General features: G+C 40.6%; 1 protein-coding gene across 1 annotated transcript in view; it reads left to right on the top strand.

The window, feature by feature from the left end:
• abcg8 (ATP-binding cassette, sub-family G (WHITE), member 8) overlaps window positions 1–11,693 on the top strand; it is a 30,964-nt gene extending 19,271 nt beyond the window's left edge. Inside the window, exons 10-13 of the mRNA XM_067988451.1 lie at window positions 1,397–1,473; window positions 3,425–3,692; window positions 6,905–7,032; window positions 11,370–11,693. Of these exons, the coding sequence (XP_067844552.1) occupies window positions 1,397–1,473; window positions 3,425–3,692; window positions 6,905–7,032; window positions 11,370–11,507 (611 nt within the window). The 3' untranslated portion in view covers window positions 11,508–11,693. The remainder of the gene's footprint in view (window positions 1–1,396; window positions 1,474–3,424; window positions 3,693–6,904; window positions 7,033–11,369) is intronic.
• Window positions 11,694–21,154: the final 9,461 nt, after the last annotated feature.

Genomic DNA, 21,154 nt, shown 5'->3' on the forward strand with positions numbered 1-21,154 from the left:
CTATAACAAGGGGACATAGATTCAAGGTAAAAGGCGGGAGGTTTAGAGGGGATTTGAGAAAGAACTTTTTCACCCAGAGGGTGGTTGGAGTCTGGAACTCACTGTCTGAAAGGGTTGTGGAGGCAGGAACCCTCACAACCCTCACAACATTCAAGAAGCATTTGGATGAGCACTTGAAATGCCATAGCATACAAGGCTATGGACCAAATGCTGGAATATGGGATTAGAGTAGACAGGGCTGATGGCCGGCGCGGACACGATGGGCCGAAGGGCCTCTATCCGTGCTGTATAACTCTATGACTCTATGACTCTAAAGAAGGGAAGGAAAGTCAGTAATTTCGTGTTATTTTTTTCTCTTCTCGAGCTGAAAATTTACAAGCACCTTACACTCAGCAAACTTCCCACACTAAAAAGCAATTAAACTCTGATTGACCTCAGGCTATATTTACTTACAGCAATTGGACTTTGGGGCCTGAAAGGGTCAGATTACACATAGCTCCACTTTAGCAGCTGAATAAATGCATTGAGCATTTCAAGATATAATGATTCTGCCATTATAAAACAGCAGATCATCTAACTTACCATTAACAATTCAACAGAAATATGCTGGTATAAGTAAATAAACATTGCCTTTTTTTAGCTTGCAGAACCTGAGTTTTTTTGTTAAAGATAAGTGGCTATAAGAAGCCATTGGGAGCAAGTTTCTTGTTGACCGCCTCAGCTTGTTGGCCAGTGTTAGTGTATGCCACAAGGAAAACCACAGAAGAAAAGTAACTGTCGGAGGTGCCGTCTTTCAGATGAGATGTTAAACTGAGGCCCCGTCTGCCCTCTCAGGTGGACATAAAAGATCCCATAGCACTATTTCGAAGAAGAACTCCCTTCCTAACAGCACTGTGGGAGGACCGTCACCACGCGGACTGCAGCGGCTCAAGAAGACGGCTCACCACCACCTTCTCAAGGGCAATTAGGGATGGGCAATAAATGCTGGCCTCGCCAGCGACGCCCACATCCCATGAACGAATAAATAAAAAAAAGAGCAGGGGAGTTCTCTCTAGTGTCCTGGCCAATATTTATCCCTCAACTAACATCACTAAAAATATATTATCTGGTCATTATCTCATTGTTGTTTGTGGGACCTTGCTGTGTGTTGATTGGATGCCACGTTTCCTACATTACAACAGTGACTACACTTCAGAAGTACTTCAATGCCTGTAAAGCACTTTGGGATGTCCAGTGGTCATGAAAGGCACTATATAAATACAAGTCTTTCTCCTTTCTTTAAATACCAGTAGCTCATTTAAACAGCAGTAACAAGATTTGAGAATACTGACATACATAGTCAAGACCACTCAAGTTGTTAACTTCTTTTGAACTGGAGACAATTATCTTTTCCTAGGTCATTCAGAAAGGGCAATGCTTTACCATGAGTTGGAGGATGGGATGTATTCTGTTACTCCCTATTTTTTTGCTAAGGTAATTTTTTTTTTCACTTTGCTAACAGTGAAGCAGTAGAACGTTAGACAGTGAATAAAATTATATATGAAAATCTGTTGGGAAAATTATGAAAAAGATAATATTGTAGAGGAGGAAAGCCATCTCTATAAAGGGGATGTTTTATATGAGTAAGAGAATCATATACTGTACAGTATATCAGAGTGTGTTATAAATGGCATGCTTTTATATGGGTTTTTGATCAGTAAGGGAGCCACGAATAAGAACCTAGATTTTCCATTTGGGTTTAAGTCTGATCTGTGTGCCTCTGATCATGTGTATGTTTCCAGGGTCAGCCTAATTTAAATATTGTGAGTTGTTGTTTTTGTATCTTCACACTCTTGCCTTTGAGAATAGTGTGAAGTAGTGGAAGGATTCACAGGCTGATTAACAGCCTAACAGGCTGCAACATGAATTCTCCTTCCATGGCTGTAACCACCTTTACACCAGCCGTTAGTTCTATACAGTGGGAGGGTTTGATGGACTCCCACAACCCATACCCACACCCGGGTGAGAGTATCCCGCTGGACATCAACACAGAATTCAGAGCCAAAGCTCCGATTTCCACTTGCTGGGATTATCTGGAGCAAGGTTCAAACCCCGCACCTTTTGAGTCAGAGGTGGGACTGCTACAACTGAGCCAAAGACTCGCTCCAATATTGTGGGTGAGCTCCTGGCATGGAAAAATGCCTATAATTGGGAGCTTGCCCATTGGTGGTTGGGGAATTATATGCTACTGCAGGGTTTAAAGGCTTGTAGCAGCTTAAAGGGACAGGCATCCTGATTTTAAAAATTTGCAAGACAACAATCTTCAACGAAAGCAAGAGAATAAGCTTAAATGAAAAAAAACAATGTCTGAAAGGTGTAAAGTAGCCTGGACCACAGAGCAGCCCAGTTTTCCACTGGAGCCACTGAGATTCTTCTAAAGAAGTGAGGCAGAGAAAGGGGTGTCGCTTTAACATTGGGTACTGCAGCCCTCAAGAAGCGTGGCCATGGGTAATGGGAGGAGATGGCCACCAGTGTAAACGTCACCTCGACCTTGCTGTGTGCAAATTGGCTGCCACGTTCCCGACATTACAACAGGAACTACACTTCAAAAGTACTTCAATGGCTGTAAAGCACTTTGGGACATCATGAGGTCGTAAAAGACGCTATATAAATACAAGTTCTTTTCTATGGTCCCGTAGAGTGGCAGAGATAGCAACCCTCCTCCCAACTATCTCATGCTGCATCACCTCTGGGTAGCAGCCATCAAATTGGGTGCTGGCTGCTCCGTCACTTTCCTGCAGACTCTTAATTATACCTTGGGTTTGCTTTCCCTTCATTTTTGTCTGTCTCTTGGTCCCCTGCCCGTCAGCCTTGGCAAAAGCTGATAATGGGCTGAGAAGCTTTTTGAGGCTGTCAATGTTTTCAGAATTTTTGTCACCTATTCTAACATTCCCCTTTAAATTTCACTGAGATGTAATTTTGTGTTCCCGCACTGATGTGTGCCCAACAACCATCCGAATCTGCACGTGAATCCATGCTAATAAGTTACCATGCAAAATTGGATGCAAAAAGCAAACTTTTATTTGAGTCTGCTTGAAACCCGCTAGTAGCCATTCAGAAGTGAACTACACCAAAAGGAAGAACCTAGGCCAATGTGCATCATAAGAAATTGCGGTATAGTGGAAAGTGTTATAAAAACAGTGGGTAGAATTTCCATTCAAGCTGTTTCTCAGGGGTTATCGCTAATCTTCCACCGAAGTTACAGCGGGCGATCGTGAGAGCCCCCACGGAAACTCTGGGCAAGTATTGGCTTCTCTATTGTTCAGGTAAGCATAAACGAGATGCATTATATCAGAGGATGTGGTGCATCAGCGTGTTATAAAGTGGTGAGGATACTATACTTATTGTGTTAATAACCAATTGGCATTTTCTTTCACCCCCACAGCTTTTGGGGGAACTCCCAGAACACTGTGCTTTCGTAATAATCTACGGCGTGCCAATTTACTGGATAGCAGCTCTCCGACCTGAGGCTAGTCCTTTCCTCTTGAACTTTCTGCTGGTGTGGCTCGTGGTTTATTGCAGCAGACTAATGGCTTTGTGGGTCGCAGCATTACTACCGACACTGCAGTTATCTTCTTTAATGGGAAACGTCTTTTTTACAATTTTCTACTTAACAGGAGGCTTTATTATTAGCCTAAAAAATATGTGGACAGGTAAGCATGTTTAAATTCAGCACAGAAAGTTGAGTGAGTAACTTCTGATATGCATGTAGTATTTGAACTATCTTAATATGAGCACAGTTTCCTGCATGACCCTCCTCACAATTCCCCATGAGACACATTCTGGCCTTCAACAAACAAGCCTCAACATGCAGATCCATTATGTTTCACTCATTTGAATTAAACCTCATTCATTTCGGTTTAAATATGTGGGCTGTTTTAATGTATCTCACTCTGGAATATAGCTCCATCGGATTAATATTCTTTCCGCCACCCACCACCCTCCCCCCCGCCCCGACCTCCATGCTCCTCTCTTGAAGTTGTTGGCTCTTAAGATATGGTTAACTTTTAATATTTTAGTTATTTACTTTCAAATTAGCTTCCATGCCTCGTGCCTTCCCCTTCTTTGCCCGTTAATTGGCTCTGCCAGCTAGGTGGGTTGGATGTAGTGGTTTCTGCTAAATTGAGTGGGATAGGGATAAAAGTGAGGGGGATGGGGGTTAGAGAGTTAAGGCATGTGAAAGTAATGCAAGTAGAGAAAACACAAGTTCCACAGCGGAGCAAATGTTGATGCAGTAGGAGGCTTCTCGGGTGAATCTTCATCTTTGTGTTCAAATCCCTCCATGGCCTCATCCCTCCCTATCTCTGTAACCTCCTCCAGTCCTACAATCCTCTGAAAACTCTGCGTTCCTACAACTCTGGCCTCTTGCATATGCCCCACTCCCTTCACCCCACCTTTGGCAGCTGTACCTTCATCCGTCTAAGCCCTAAGCTCTGGAATTCCCTCCCTGAATCTCTCTGCCTCTCCACCCTTTAAGACCCTCCTTAAAACCTAGCTCTGTGACCAAGTTATTAATCAACCCTTCTAATATCTCCATCTTTGGCTCAGTATCAATAAAAACATAAGAACATAACAAAAGGATCAGGAGTAGGCCATACAGCCCCTTGAGCCTGCTCCGCCATTCAATAAGATCATGGCTGATCTTCTACCTCAAATCCACTTTCCCACCCGATCCCCATATCCCCTGATTCCCTTAGTGTCCAAAAATCAATCGATCTCAGTTTTTAATATACTCAATGACTGAGCATCCACAGCCCTCTGGGGTGGGGAATTCCAAAGATCCACAACCCTCTGAGTGAAGAAATTTTTCCTCATCTCCTAAATGACTGATCACTTATTCTGAATCTATGCCCCCTAGTTCTAGAATCTCCGGCCAGGGGAAGCAGCCTCTCAGGATCTACCCTGTCAAGCCCTCTCAAAATTTTATACATTTCAATGAGATCACCTCTCATTCTTCTAAACTCCAGTGCCTTACTATTTCCAGTATGTTTTTTATATCTTCCACTGTGAAGATAGTTAGAAATATTTATTTAACGTCTCTGCCATTTCCTTGGGATGTTCTCTCTATGTTAAAGACACTATATAATTGCAAGTTCTTGTTGATGTTCAGTGTTCCTCGCTTATCCTGGTCGCATATCAGTTGCTGTTAGTCCACCCAGCCAAAGACATTTATTAATGGTAATTCTGTAGTAATAAGCTGTGATCTTTTCAGTGTTACTTTTATTTGTACCTTCATAGTTCACTGCTGCCTTTTTCCTGCATTTATGTTGCAAAAGGACATCAGATATGCACATTACTTCAATCATCCAAAATCTTTGAGTGTGCTACTCCCTTGTAATAGCCAGATATTGTATATCCTTTGCAGATCAAGTGTTTACTATGATTCGAGATAAGTAAAATTTAACAAAAAAGTAAATAAAAATAACTGCTTTGGCTGGTAATTAGAAATATGCTACACATGCATTGCAGATTGATCAGTATCTAAGAAAAAGGCAGATCAAGTTTTAGATGAGAGTCTTCATCAAAACTTTTCTTATGCAGTCTTAATTAAAAGTAATCTTTTTTCCTGTTCCAGATGCTGAACAGCCAGTTGTGCATTTTCTATTTTTATTTCAAATTTCCAGTACTCAGCTTTTCTTTTCACACATAAAAATCTTCCATGCATATGTCTAGATCACTTCATTTTGTTAAAATAGATGTTTAGGAAGTTTTATATTTAGTGCTCTTAAGGAGAAAATATTGGAACATTTTTACATTAGTGTTTAAGATGATAAAGATGACACCAGATCAGATTTGGTGCAGAGTAACAGTAAAGCTAAACTCTGTCAGTCTTGATCTTGAAAATGCTGATTGAACCCTTGTCTCCAATGATTACTTTACACGGCACCAAGTGACTTTTCTCATTTTCCACAATTTCGGCATACTGTGCAAGATGACACTTATGGAGATAAAATTCATTTTTATGCTGTGGATTTTTCTCTACCAAAGGGAGAAAGATTACTTCAATCTTGACTTTAGCTATAATATAAAATGTTATTTCCCAAGAATCAACTGCATATTATCACTTGATAAACTTGCAGCAATTATGTTACAATTGTCAGTCTTTCAGTCAGGATGTCATCAGATATCAACTACATAAAGAGAATTCTGCCCATTGATATTCAGCATGATACCTGCTGGCAATGGCAAAAGAAATGAGTGAAAATTCAATAAAACTGTCTCTATCTATTCCATATAGTATAAACAGAAATGGATATGTGAAAGTGATTTCAAGACAATACAGTACTTTCATCTTGAGCTTCAGATACTAGAAGCCCTGAACCCCTGGATGAGATTACTGACGGTGATCACTCCCAAGAACCAATTATTCTTTGTTTAAGGACATGGCAGAATGTTTAAGTAAATAATAGTTAGGAACCACCAAGATGGACTTCTTATACCCCTGCACCAAGTGTATGTGATGTCAAAGTTTTATTGAGTTGTTTACATGGATGTCTATGTCCCAATTCTCTTTTACCTGGTAGCAAAATGTTGAAACTTAATGAATAGGATTGTTTTAGAGACATCACATATCAGAAACATAACCCTGCCCCTTTGCTCTTAGATGCCTGTTACTGAACTAGATTTGAACCTGAACTTCCACAAGTTCAAGGTCAGTTCATGTGTAACAATGCATCCATAAATACTGTCTTAGTATGTAAATACAGTTTTAAATGTTTCATACAAGCAAAGAAGGCAGTGTTGCATCTTTTTAAAATCTCATTTTGGGCGATGGGACGGCAGGGTGACTGAGCAGAAAAAAACAAAGTAAAAGGATTGAATATGTAAATGAAAATTAACCTTATGTCTTTGTGCTTATTCACAGTTGCTTCTTGGTTTTCCCAAATTTCCTTCCTCCGATGGGGTTTTGAGGGTCTGATACAGGTTCAATTCACAGGACATCCTTACTTTATTACGATAGGAAATCTTACCATTCCAGTCAAGGGCACAGATGTAAGTAAGAGCGATGCTGAAGTCATGTTGAGATAAAATTGTTGCCAATAATAATGAGGAATGTAATATTTGTAATATCTTAACATTTGCATTTGATCAGATATCACTTAAAATGACTTATGGCAAAGACACTGGCATATAGAATTAAGGGGAATATGGTCACATGGTTAAACAGCTGGGAACAGGAAACAAAGGATAGGGGTAGAAGGAACTTTCTCATGCTGAAAAGATCTGGTGAGTGGTTCTCCACAGGGATCTGGATTGGTGCTGCTCTTATCTTCATAAATAATTTGGACACAGGAATTGAGGGAGCAATATCAAAATGTTTGAAGACACCAAATTGGGGAGGATTTGACAAATTGTGATGAGGATTGCAAAAGACTACGGGAGGACATATGGGCTAGCAGGGTGGGCAACTAGGTGACAGTTGCAATTAATTGTAGAAAAATATTAACCAATATACTTTGGAAGTAAGAATAAGGAAAGGAAATACACCAAAATTTTAAACAGAGCATAAGGACCTTGGAGTGCAGATACATAGGTTACTAACACTGACAGTGCATGTAGATGAGGCCATAAAAAAGGCAAACAGAATCCTTGTTTTTTTAACTAGAGGCATGCAATACAAAAGAAAGGAGGTAATGCGGAACTTAAACAAGACCTTGATTAAATTGCAGTTGGAGTTAGGATAGAAGTCTGCAAGATTTGCATCAGCCGGTCAGCAAGACGGTAATGAGAGGGCACAAATTTAAGATAATCACAAAAAGAATTAAAGAGGAAGTTAGATTGTGGAATTCCCTGCTACAAACTTGATTGAATTTTTTCGGAGGTAACAAGGAGGGTCGATGAGGGTAGTGCATTTGATGTAGTTTATATGGATTTTACCAAGGCTTTCAACAAGGTCCCACATGGAAGACTGGTCAAAAAAGTACAAGCCCATGGGATCCAAAGGAAGTGGCAAGTTAGATCCAAAATTGGCTCAGTGGCAGGAAGCAAAGGGTAATGGTCGACGGGTGTTTTTGTGACTGGAAGGATGTTTCCAGTGGGGTTCCGCAAGGCTCAGTACTAAGTCCCTTGCTTTTTGTGGTATATATTAATGATTTGGACTTAAATGTAGGAGACATGTTTAAGAAGTTTGCAGAAGATACAAAAATTGGCCGTGTGGTTGATAGTGAGGAGGAAAGCTGTTGACTGCAGGACGATATCAATGGACTGGTCAGGTGGGCAGACAAGTGGCAAATGGAATTTAATCCAGAGAAGTGTGAGGTAATGTATTTGGGGAGGGCAAGCAAGGCAAGGGAATACACAATAAATGGGAGGATACTGAGAGGTGTAGAGAAAGTGAGGGACCTTGGAGTGTATGTCCACAGATCCCTGAAGGTAGCAGGACAGGTAGATAAGGTGGTTAAGAAGGCATACGGGATACTCTCCTTTATTAGCTGAGGCATAGAATATAAGAGCTGGGAGGTTATGCTAGAACTGAACAAAACACTAGTTAGGCCACAGCTTGAGTACTGCGTACAGTTCTGGTCACCACATTACAGGAAAGATGTGATTGAAAGATGAGAGGGTACAGAGGAGATTTACGAGGATGTTGCCAGGACTGGAGAATTTTAGCTATGAGTAAAGATTGGATAGGCTGGGGTTGTTTTCCTTGGGACATAGGAGGCTGAGGGGTGATTTAATTGAGATGTACAAAATTAGGAGGGGCCTGGATAGAGTGGATAGGAAGGACCTATTTCCCTTAGCAAAGAGGTCAATAACTAGGGGGCATAGATTTAAAGTGATTGGTAGAAGAATTAGAGGGGAGCTGAGGAAAAATTTTTTCACCCAGAGGATGGTAGGGGTCTGGAACTCACTGCCTGAAAGGGTGGTAGAGGCAGGAACCCTCAACTCATTTAAAAAGTACCTGGATGTGCTGGAAAGTGGGATTATGCTGGGTGGCACATTTTCGGCTGGCACGGTCACGATGGGCCGAGTGGCCTCCTTCTGTGCCGTAAATTTTCTATGATTCTAAACCATTGCTGCCATTCTTTCAAAGGCAATTAGATAGTTGCTTGAGAAAGAGGAGTATTTAATGGTATGGACAGGGAGCAAGAGAGTGAGATTAGGAAGTTCATATGTTGAAAAACACTTGAATAGGCTTGATGGGTGAAATACCTTGTTTCTATGTTGTAACATTCTATGATTCTATGGTACCAAAATGCTATAACAAAATTAGATTTGAGTCATTACTGTGTAATGCTGTGTGATACTGTTAACTCCTCAAATTGCTCCCTCCACTGTTAGGCTGTAACCAGGTGTTTCTCCCATTCCCCAACTTATAATGATCTCAACACACAACTCAAGTTTGAAGGGACCAAATCTGCTGGGTGTTTTTTTATATAATATATAAGCAGATGTTCATTTGAAATGTGTCAAAAACTGCACTTCCATTTCTAAATTCCTACCTTTACAATTTTAATAGTAACTGCTTTTGTAAACTTGTTATACTGTAATTACAACCTTGCAGCAGCGGTGGTGCTGTTGTTGTGCCTCAGTTTTATGTCTCTCAGCTGCTCTGCCTGTACCAGAGAGAAACACTCGTGATCCAACTATCTGTCCTTCTCTTCTTCCCAAAATTGACACAAGTTTTGCTAGTTAATTAAAAATAATATAAAATCAAAGTATTATATTTAAAAAAGGCACAGTGCATGACTTTAGAATAGGGACTGAATTATGTCTGTGCGTTCTTGTCTAATTATCCCCCATCCTCTAATTCACTTCACCTGAAGACTACATTTGGTCTCGAACATGAAAGACTGCAGAGAGGTTGAGGAGGGTGAGGAGGAATGATGCATTATGGTCACAGTCACAGAGAATCATGTTTGTGACTTTGATTAGGGCTGTTTTGGAATTGTTGAAAGGTAGAAACCTGATTGGAGAGATTCAAACATGAAGTCATGGGAGAGATGGGCATGGATCTGGGATGCAACAACACATTCAAGGACTTTGAAGGGGAAAGGCAGGTTGAAGATGGGATGGTAGTTTGCAAGAACATAGGGGCTGATGGTTAGTTTTTTGAGGAGGGACTGATGACAGAGATTTTGAAAAGGCAGGGAACAGTGTTTGAGGAGAGGGATCTATTTATAGTGTCAGCTAGCAGGGGAGTAGGGAGGGAGATTGGATGGTTAGCAGTTTATTGAGAATGATGTCACGGGAGCAGGAGGTGGGTCTCATGGGTGAGATGAACTTGGAGATGGGGAAAAAACTAGAGAGATTTGGGGATTAAGGGCTTGGATGAAAGGTGCTGGGCAGGTTTGGCTTGGTGGGCAAGGGGAATAGGGGAGCAGCAGATGCAGCTGAATAGATGGCCTATATCTTAATGACAGGGAAATCTATGAACTCATTGATAAGCTAGTAGAGTGGGCAAGCAGTTGGCAGACGTAGTTGAATGCAAAGTGGATTGCTCTAGCAAAAAGTGAGCAGAGATAAAATGGGCTGAATGGCATTCTTCTGTAATGTAATTTTTTATCATTCTCAGTAGTGGTTAGGTAACACCAAGCTTGTGTCCTAAAATCCTGTAATTGTAAGAGGAGGGGGAGACTGAGGAAGGTAAACCCTGACTAATTTTAGCACAGGGAACCCTGGCTAATCTTAGCACAGGGACACTGACCAATTGTAGTGCTCTCCAGTGCCATCCTGAGATCAAATAATTCAATGCAGATCAAGGATTGTACCTGGGTCCTTCCTGGTCTCTACAACTATATTTAAGGTTTACCTGCTGAGGTATGTGACGGGTGGAGGAGAATGAGGAAGACACTGCTAGTCATCTTTTACTTCACGTTAAGGAACTCCATTATGTCCTTTGATGCTGTACAACCTAGAGGTCTTTGACCATATCTTTTAAATTTCATAGGATGCCATATTGCTTCTTTACACTAGCTGGTTTCTGGCACAAGAATTTCTTTTTAAAAGTTAATGCACACTTAAGTGAAACTATGGTTCTTAAAACTTCTTTAGATTGCTTCTTTCTGACTGTTACTATCTGGGGAATATGGACGCTGAAAAGATCAGTGGGAAAGAGCAATCTAAGGAAGACTTTATGTGTCAGCATTTCACGTAAGGAATGTTTTACTAAGTTAAAGATACTATATAAATGCAAGCTGTTGTAATCTAGGCCATAATTTAACCTTACTGTACAGTTAACCCAAATGGATTCAAAATCACCAAAGATAGTCTGACCAATAAATGAGAAAGATATGTACATGGGATCACAATGTATCAGAAGCAAAATGAGAAGCTGACTGAATAACAACTAACTTTTTTTTTCTCCCTTTTGTAATATGATTTTCTAGATAATTAAATCAATGGATATGGACTCGGGACCGCTATACATGTGCTACCTCATCCTGACAGCCATATGTTTTGGATTCCTGATTCTCTATTATGTGTCATTAAGGTTTATCAAACAGAAATCAAATCAGGATTGGTAAAATACTATTACCACAGTTATTCCAGCCTCAATGCACTCAAAGGGTGGCCATTTCAAATAATTACAAGACTTCTAGTTTCCTTCACCCAGCCAGATGCTTCTGCAGAGATCTGACGGTGGAGTACATCAGATACCTCACAGTGCTTTTTGACATTTAATAGTCCTTATCTGTAATTGTGCAGTAGCTAGCTGATCATCTTTTGAAATAAGTTTTCAAGTTGGAAGTTTTAAATATCACAAACTGGTCAATTTTACTCACTTCCAACAAACTGTTTCTTTCAATTATGGTTTGTATTTGGAAAAAAAAATCTAAGAAACGAGTAGGAAATTAAAATAAAATTTAGATTTAGATAACTGGTACCCATATCTATAGCTTGTTAAACAGTTGAGATAGGTTTTAACATCAGATGGTATGTCTTGAGGGAAGGGCTGTATGAAATTTCACAAAGTGAAGGAGAAAACAGCAACATTAATCAATTTGAACTTGTTCACTTAAATCTGTAGACCCTGATGTAATTTCTTTGAATAAAGACAGGTGCATTGCCTCACTTTGAATTACAGAAGAGCAGTTCTGAAAATATTTTCAGGTTCCATGGCCTCATTATTTACCATCAATATCTTGTGTGGTTAAGGTAATTATAAGATCAGGTGGTGAGTCATGAAGGTCTTGCCTCATGCGAAGAATAGTCTGGATATTCTTCTGCTCCCAGTTGTATATTTGAAATGTGCAAATATTTCAAGAGTAAAAAGTTCAATTTAATTTTTGTACTCGCTTCTAATTTTAGAATTAGAATTTTTTGAGGGTGCAAGTAGTAGGGTAGATAAGGAAGAACCAGTGGATGTATTTGGATTTTCAAAAGGCATTTGATAAGCTGCCACACACGAGGTTGTTATACAAGATTAGGGCTAATGAGATTGGGGTAATATATTAGCATGGATTGAGGATTGGTTAACAGACAGAAAACAGAGAGTAGGAATAAATGGGTCATTTTCAGGTTGGCAGGTTGTAACTGGTGGGGTGCTGCAAGGATCAGTGCTTAGGCCTCAGCTGTATACAATGTATATAAATGACTTAGATGAGGGGACCAAGTGTAATGTATCCAAGTTTGCCGATGATACAAAGCTAAGTGGGAAAGTAAGCTGTGAGGAGGACGCAAAGAGGCTGCAAAGGGATATAGACAAGTTAAGTGAGTGGGCGAGAAGGTGGCAGATGGAGTATAATATGGGGAAATGTGAAATTATCCACTTTGGTAGGAAGAATAGAAAAGCAGAATATTTTTTAAAAGGTGAGAAACTATTAAATGTTGGTATTCTCTCCTATGAGGAGAAATTGAGTAGAATGGGCCTATACTCTCTAGAGTTGGAAGAATGAGAGGTGATCTCATTGAAACATATAATATTCTGAGAGGGCTTGACAGGATAGATGCTGAGAGGCTCTTTCCCCTGGCTGGAGAGTCCAGAGCTAGGGAGCATATTCTCAAGTTAAGGGGTTGGCCATTTTGGACCGAGATGAGGAAAAAATTCTTCTCTCAGAAGGTTATGAATCTTTGGAATTCTCTATCCCAGAAGGCTGTGTATGCTCAGCTGTTGAGTATATTCAAGACTGAGATCGATAGATTTTTGCACAGTAAGGGAATCAAGGGATATGGGGATCGGGCGGGAAAGTGGAGTTGAGGTAGAAGATCAGCCATGATGTTATTGAATGGCAAAGCAGGCTTGAGGGACCATATGGCCTACTCTTGTGCCTATTTCTTATGTTCTTACCTTAACAGAGGGCATTTTAACGAACTTCATTATGGCTCCTGTACAGGCATGACTGGCTGCCTTTTTAAAAATCCTATCGACTGGAATGAAATGGTTAATGCATTGAACCAATTCAGTCCCTAGTGTGTGCTGAGTTAGCTAACCTCAGCCATACAGGCAGGAGGGGGTGGGGGTGCTGCAATCATGCATAGTGCCCCAGAACTATTATTCAAGTATCCTATTCTTGATTGTAATCCAGTGACCCCTCTTAGTGCATTTATATGGACTCAGATGCAATGCCCTCCCTACTGAATAATCTGCCAACTTTCACTATTTAAGTACAGACATAAAGGCCCGATTTTTGCTTTGGGCGGATGGATGACTGGGCGAGTTAGAAACTCATCCGCTGCAGCAGAAAACAGGCCCAGGCCATTTCAAATTCCTGACCTCGCTAGCATGCCGCTGTTCCACATCCCATTTACGGAACGAGCAGGAAGTGGGCGGGAAACAGCTGCCAGCCTGCAGAAAATCGGATGGCCCATGGCCAGCAGCCAACTTGCAGGTAACTGTGGGGAAGGGAGTTCTGGAATGGGTGGGAGTCTGGGGCAGGGGAGGTCCAAACTTTCCTTGTGAGGCATGGAGGAGCATTCCTGTTCACCCTGGCCCCAGAAGGAAAGTAATAAAAACTTACCTTAAATGGTCTCTTCTGGTCCTGGATCCTCTACTCACCTGATTTTACCTGGCGGGAAAGCCGCTGCTGCTTCCCAGCCCAGGCCGGTGTTAAGAGAGCACTTGGGGCATAATGACATAATTGAAACCTATTCTGCATATGTCAATGAGGACTCTGCCAGCTTTGAGGGGAGGGGTGGGAGTGGGTGGGTCGCTTCTTATCCTCCCATTTAGAAGCCTGAGTAAAAATCTCAGACGATGGGATCTGGGTGGCTCCAGGGCGGGGAAGTAACCTGGGCATTTAACTGCCCACTTGCTCAGTGTCCAGCAGGCAGGTAGGGTTAAAATCGCCCCCAAAGAATGGCTGCTTGGGGAAAGTACTGTAGCAACCATGCCAAGAGTTGGCACCACATGGAGAAATTTGGGTGGATGGAAAGGGGAGGAGGAGAGAGAAGAAACTAAATCATAGGATTATTTTGACCCCAACTGCTACGACTGTTGACAGTACGTCAGCGGGAAGCTGCTATGACTACTTAGCTCCATCATGTAAACATATTTAAGGTTTTTTTTCACATTTCCCATTGGTATTAAAAGAAAAGCTGCTACCAACACCTCTGTTCCTTAAGAAGTGCTAGAATGTGACACCTTTAGAACAGTAACAATGGAAGACGTCCAATCAGCATGTGATATTATATGTGTTGGATATTTATTATATTACACTCAGTCAATAACGTGATTTTAATCTATGGACGACTCTAATCGTATTATATATTATAAAACTGTGCTGTGACTGCCATTGAAGGAATGCCCAAAATAAGGGAAATTACAGGCACAGTTCCACATTTCATCATCCCAGGGCACCATTCATCAGGAGCTCTTAACTTATTCAATCTGAACTCACAAGCTAAATAAATATCAGACCCAACGAGTCCTAGCGACTGTTCCGCTAAGACATAAGTACAACCTCTAGGGGTGAGAGGGATATATTTCCCTTCCTCCCTTCCGATTAGTCTGCTCAGAGAAATGCTCTTGTTGAAAATGACTTCAATGTGACCAAAAAAGGTCTTCATAAATTCCTTACAGCAAATCTAAACCTATTTCCTAAACAAATAGCCCCATCGCTACTTGTGCCAGTGTTACATACAGTACTGCATCATTGATCATCACTGATCTCTCATCTATAATATCTAAAATATTTCCTGTCCTTCTACTTATGTGCTGAGAGCTAAAAGATAATGATAAAACTCTCGTTTTATTGACTTGCCAAACAAAAAGTGAAATTAATGGAAATAACAACATTTCTGTGTGGAAAAAGGTTGCTTTTGTCTACACAATCATTGAAAGATGGAAATGTTTCTATATGTTGTAATTTATCCAACATAAAATTGGGAAAGCTTGTGAACTTATGGCTAAGAAGTTGGTAGTTAGGAAGATGGTGATATTGTTATTATGTTTCAAGAGGATAAATAACAACTCATATGGACAATATTCCTCCTTTCCCCAATTTTCTGCCCTGAAGGGGCTGATTTATGTTGAATACGGTTTCACAGGGTTTGGCTGCCCTCAGATTTCTCAACCGAGCGACCAAACTTAGTGTGTAAATCTAGTCAGAGCATGCTGGCAGGCTACTTGATTGCTGGCAACATCACAGCCAAGCCTGATCCTGATCCTTCCCAAAGTCCAGGCTGCACTTTCCAGTAAGGGTCACTAGCTAGGCTGGAGGTCAAACTTGGCATAATCTTAAAATTAGAGCCAGACCATTCAGGAGTGAAATCAGAAATCTGGGACTCTCTCTCCCAAAAGGCTGTGGATACTGGGTCAGTTGAAAATTTCAGGACTGAGATTGATAGATTTTTGTTAGATAAGCGATATGGAGCAAAGGCAGGCAAATGGGGTTGAGGTACAGATCAGCCATGATCTAATTGAATGGTGAACAATTTTACAACACCAAGTTATAGTCCAGCAATTTTATTTTAAATTCACAAGCTTTCGGAGGCTTCCTCCTTGTTGTTCACCTGAGGAAGGAGGAAGCCTCCGAAAGCTTGTGAATTTAAAATAAAATTGCTGGACTATAACTTGGTGTTGTAAAATTGTTTACAATTGTCAACCCCAGTCCATCACCGGCATCTCCACATCATAATTGAATGGTGAAACAGGCTCGAGGGGCTGAATGGTATACTCCTGTTCCAACATTCCTATGGAGCTTCCTGATCTGCATGGTGAGTTCCAAAATGGGCACTATGCATTTGAACTGAGCCATCAGGGATGCTCACGCAAGGTCAACCAACTTTCACTGTGAACACATACCAGAGGGATTTCAGGTACCTTTCAACTGGTCTGCATCCTCTGACAAGTAAACAGAGTTACTTTTTCTTCTAATATGACATTTCTGACATCAAATTTGCAGTTGATATGCACAATATTGGACAATGTATCTTTATCCAGTTTAGTTATTAGGTTCTCTGCATGGTGGAACGTTGTTGCATTGATTAAATAAATCCTATTACTGTCTGATTATTTAAAGAAACATTACACATTATATTCAGAGTTTAAGTTTCGTATGGGATAAACTTCAAGGAATGTTGATTGCTATTTTTTAACTGTATATTTAATTTTTCTTAAAATCTTACTGCAAGAACTTCCATTGGAATATAAAAGTTAATTAAATTTTTTTTTAAACAGCAAAAAGGTGATTTTCTACAAAATGGCACAAAACACCCATTACTTTTTTGTGCTCTTCAAGGTGGGGGATGTTGATGCTGGGGATTGCAAAAACAATCTATTTTGGCAAAGAGTGTCAGTATCAGTCACTCCAAGGGTCAGATCATGTTCCCTCTACTCTGCCCAACAATGTGTCGCTGCTTCAACGTCTGAAGAGCACTACTACTACCAGTGTGACATTTTCCACTTCCCACACCAACCATCTGTGAGCTCCCTGATCGCGAATTAATTCCAGTTTTGTACTGTGAGTTATGCCCTCTGGTAACTGGATTGATGGCCATTGAAACTCAATGCACGTTTAGGACCCTGCAAGAAAGAGGAGACTTTCATGCCATCAGTTTGGGCTAGTGGAAAAAAAACACTTTTAAATGCCATTTACTGAATGGCCAGTAGATGGCAGGAAAGTATTGCCCAAAATCTCAGTGCATCTAGATTGGCAGAACTACATTAAGAACATATATATTGCTGTCTGATACATTTTGTATATCTGCCATATAAAACATTAAAAATGACAAGATATGAAACAAAATTAAGAGAATTATTTCATTATTTTCCACCCATTTAACTGAGACTGTGCAGCTCCTGCTGCTTGGCATGTCCATGTCACCATATAAACTGAAAGACTTTCACAAATTTCAGTCATAGAGGTCCTATGTACATTTCCACTCAACACTCAAAACCCCTTCAGTGTGTGCCAGTATTGAAGTTCACATATGAATTTCTTTTGAACACGTATTTGTTCTATGAAAGCTGCTACTCCGTGTCTAATAACTCAGTGGGTAAGTGCATTCTGCTGACAGTCACTGTCTGGGTTCAGAATGGCCAATTGAATGAGAATCCAGAAGGCAGCTAGTACTCAGGGTGTCACATTACTCTATAAGTTAGTGTCATCAAAAGAGGAGGAGAAGTTTAGAGCAGCAAAGAGCTGTAGAGCTTTTAAATATTATTGTCTGTGCACAGGCACAACTAACATAAAATTTAAGAAAAACTTTACATTTTAAAAGCAAACAATCTCAAGAGATATCTTTTGTAGTTAGGAAATACTAAGGAACCTCAGGATTCTGTTTGCCTGCAGCACTAATCTCTGCTTTATGTCATCAGTCCCTGGCTCTGTATTTGGCAAGAAAGTTTCTTTAATGTGAGTTTCCTTTATATGTTCCCTTTCCCACTAAAATCTCTCCACACCATGCATGTTTCCTAAGTAAGAGAATGAGTTAGAAATCTGCATTTCATCACCCAAGGCACCATCCATTATAAGCTTAAAACTGGGGCTTCAGAGCAAAATTTGGGAATGGATACGAAATTTGCTGAAGGGTAAAAAACAAGTATTAGTTGGAGGGGTAGTGTCAGGGTGGGGGGAATACTGAATAGGGTGTCCCAGAGCTCTGTGTTGGGACCACTATTGTTTCTAATTTACATCAAAGACTTGGATTCAGAAACTCAATGCAAATTGATCAAATTTGCAGACAATGCCAACTAGGAGGGGCAGTGGAATCGAAGGAGGCACCTCAGAAATTGCAGAATACGTTGGACAAGATATGTGAGTGGGCTGAATAATGGTGGATGAAATTTAATGCAGACAAATGTAGAGTACTGCACCTAGGAAGATAAAATGGGAGATGCATGTACTCCATGAATGGTGTTGAAATAGTTGAGTTGTAAGAGACCTGAGAGATTTGTAGATTCAACGCTCAACGTGTGCAGCAAATGCAGAGCAGTAATCAACATTACCCAAATTGGTAGAGTGCAAGTCCATGGCCATTGTGATGAAATGGTACAGTGCTTTGGTCAGACCACACCTCGAACACAGTGTCCAATTCTTGTTGCCGAGACTTAATGGGAGGGATTGAAGCACTGGAGCCAGTGTGGAGAAGTGCCACAAGGCTGATCCCTAGTGCCGGAGTTCTGAATTATGAGGAAAGACTGGAGAAATGTGGCTTTTCAGCCTGGAAAGGAGGCATCTGAGAGGTGATCCTATACAGTTAAATGAAATAGTAAATGGAATGGAAAAAGTAAATCCAGAATGCTACTTTAAATTAAAGTGTGGGAGAAGGGCATGGGAACACTGGTTTAAACTAGTAAAAGGACTGATATAAAGAAGTTTTTCACACAGATTGGGAACTTAATATTCCTGGCTACAAGGTATTCAGGAAAGATACAGAAGGACAAAAAGGAAGGGGGGGGGGTGGCAGTAATGATCAAAATTATTATATTTTAAATTACTATAATAGCACTGGACAGGGATGATGTAATTGAGGGGTTAAAGACAAAATCTATTTGGTTATAATTAAGGAACAATAGAGGAGCTATTACACTACCGGGTGTATATTATAGGCCACCAAATATTGGGAAGGAGATAGAGGAGCAAATTTGCAGGCAAATTACAGAAAGATGTAAGAACTATAGAGTAGTGATAATGGGGGACTTCAATTAACCCAATATACACTGGGATAGTAACAGTGTAAAGGGCAAAGAGGGGGAAGAATTCCTGAAATGTGTTCAAGAGAACTTTCTTGATCAGTGTGTTTCCAGCCCAACGAGGAAGGACGTAATGCTGGATCTAGTTCTGGGGAATGAAATGGGGCAAGTGGAGCATGTTTCAGTGGGGGAGCATTTGGGGAACAGTGATCATAATGGCCCAGAAATTGCTCCGAGCGGCAAACCAACAGTGCTCGCCGCTCCATAGATTTATACTAACCCACTAACTTACTGGGGTCTTTATTGGGTGCAGTTGCTCTAGAAGGAAGCAGAGAAGAGCCCAGCGTTAGTTTACAAAGCTCGGACCCATGGGAGAAGCAAGAGGATCACTCTCTCCCCGGACTAATCAGATTGCAACATTTTTGACATGCTGCAAACAGTTTCTGCAGGCTGCAATGTAAAATCCAGGAAGTGAAAGGTACAACACTAAAATCATTTATAAAAACAGCCATAAAAAGAGGGTAAGAAATAATGAAATTAAATAAAAGAGACAGAAGGAAAAAGTAAATAAAATGTAATTAAAAATATTTTTAGTTACCAAAAACTATTAAAATAAGGAGTAATGAGACTCCACATTTTTTAAAGTTAATTTTTAGTTGTTTGGCAGTCATTAAGACTTACCGTGCTGTTAAAACTTAGTTTAGACCAGGTATTTTTAAGTGTACCTGTTTTGTGGCAATATTAATTTCTTTCCAGCTGGGCAGAAGAGCAAGTTGGTGCTGGTCCGTTGAATCTGTTGATTGCAGCCAGCGATATCCCTTTAAAGTGAAGCTGTCATATTGCCAGCGAATCAGGAGGATCAAGTTCCGGATTTCCATATTTGACTGCGTGTGCGCGAATAATGGAACTTGGTCCTTGATTTCGCCACTAACAGCGGTAAGCGCTGTGAGCTCACCGTTATTTTTAAAGCAATTTCTGGCCCAATATCATCAGTTTAGAATAGTTATAGAAAAGGACAAGGAACAATCAAGCGTAAAAGTACTTAACTGGAGGAGGGCTAATTTCAGTGAGTTAAAAAATGATCTGGCCCAGGTGAATTGGAATCAAAAATTGGGAGGCAAAACAGTAATTGAACAATCGGAGATGTTCAAGGTTCGGGTACAAAGTAGACACATTCCCACAAGGGGGAAAGGAAGGGCATCCAAAGCTAGAACTCCCTGGATGACTAAAGATATAGAGATTAAAAATGAAACAGAGGAAGGAGGCTTTTGAGAAATGTACGGTTCATAATATAGTGGAGAACCAAGCTGAATACAGAAAGTACAGAGGCAATCTAAAAAAGAGAGTAAGAGGGGCAAAGAGAGTATTAGAATAGATTAGCGACGAACATAAAAGGGAACCCAAAAGTCTTTTATAAACATACAAATGGTAAAAAGGTAGTCAAAGGAAGGGTGGGGCCGATTAGGGACCAAAAAGATCTTCTTGTGGAGGCAGAGGGTAAGGCTGAGGTACTAAATGAAGATTTCACATCCATTTTCACTAGAGAAGAGGATGCTGCCATTGTAGCAGTAAAGGAGGAGGTAGTAGCGATATTGGATAGGATAAAAATGGATAAAGAGGAGGTACTTAAAAGATTGGCAGTACTCAAAGTAGAAAAGTCAACTGGTCCAGAAGGGATGCATCCTAGTTTACTGAGGGAAGTAAGAGTGGAAATTGCGGAGGCTCTGGCCACAATCTTCCAATCCTCCTTAGATATGGGGACGGTGCCAGAGGACTGGAGGATTGCAAATGTTACACCCCTGTTCAAAAAAGGAGAGCGGGATAAACCTGGCAATTACAGGCCAGTCAGCCTAACATCAGTGGTGGGGAAACTTTTAGAGGCAATAATCCAGGACAAAATTAATTGGCACTTGGAAAAGTATGAGCTAATAAATGAAAGTCAGCATGGATTTGTTAAAGCCATATTGTGTTTGACTAACTTGATTGAGTTCTTTGATGAAGTAACGGAGAGGATTGATGAGGGTAGTGCAGTTGATGTTGAGTATATAGGCTTTCAAAAGGCATTTGAGAAAGTACCACGTAATAGACTGATTAGCA

The sequence above is a fragment of the Heptranchias perlo genome, chromosome 8 (genome assembly GCF_035084215.1).
Source record: "Heptranchias perlo isolate sHepPer1 chromosome 8, sHepPer1.hap1, whole genome shotgun sequence".
Taxonomy (NCBI): domain Eukaryota; kingdom Metazoa; phylum Chordata; class Chondrichthyes; order Hexanchiformes; family Hexanchidae; genus Heptranchias; species Heptranchias perlo.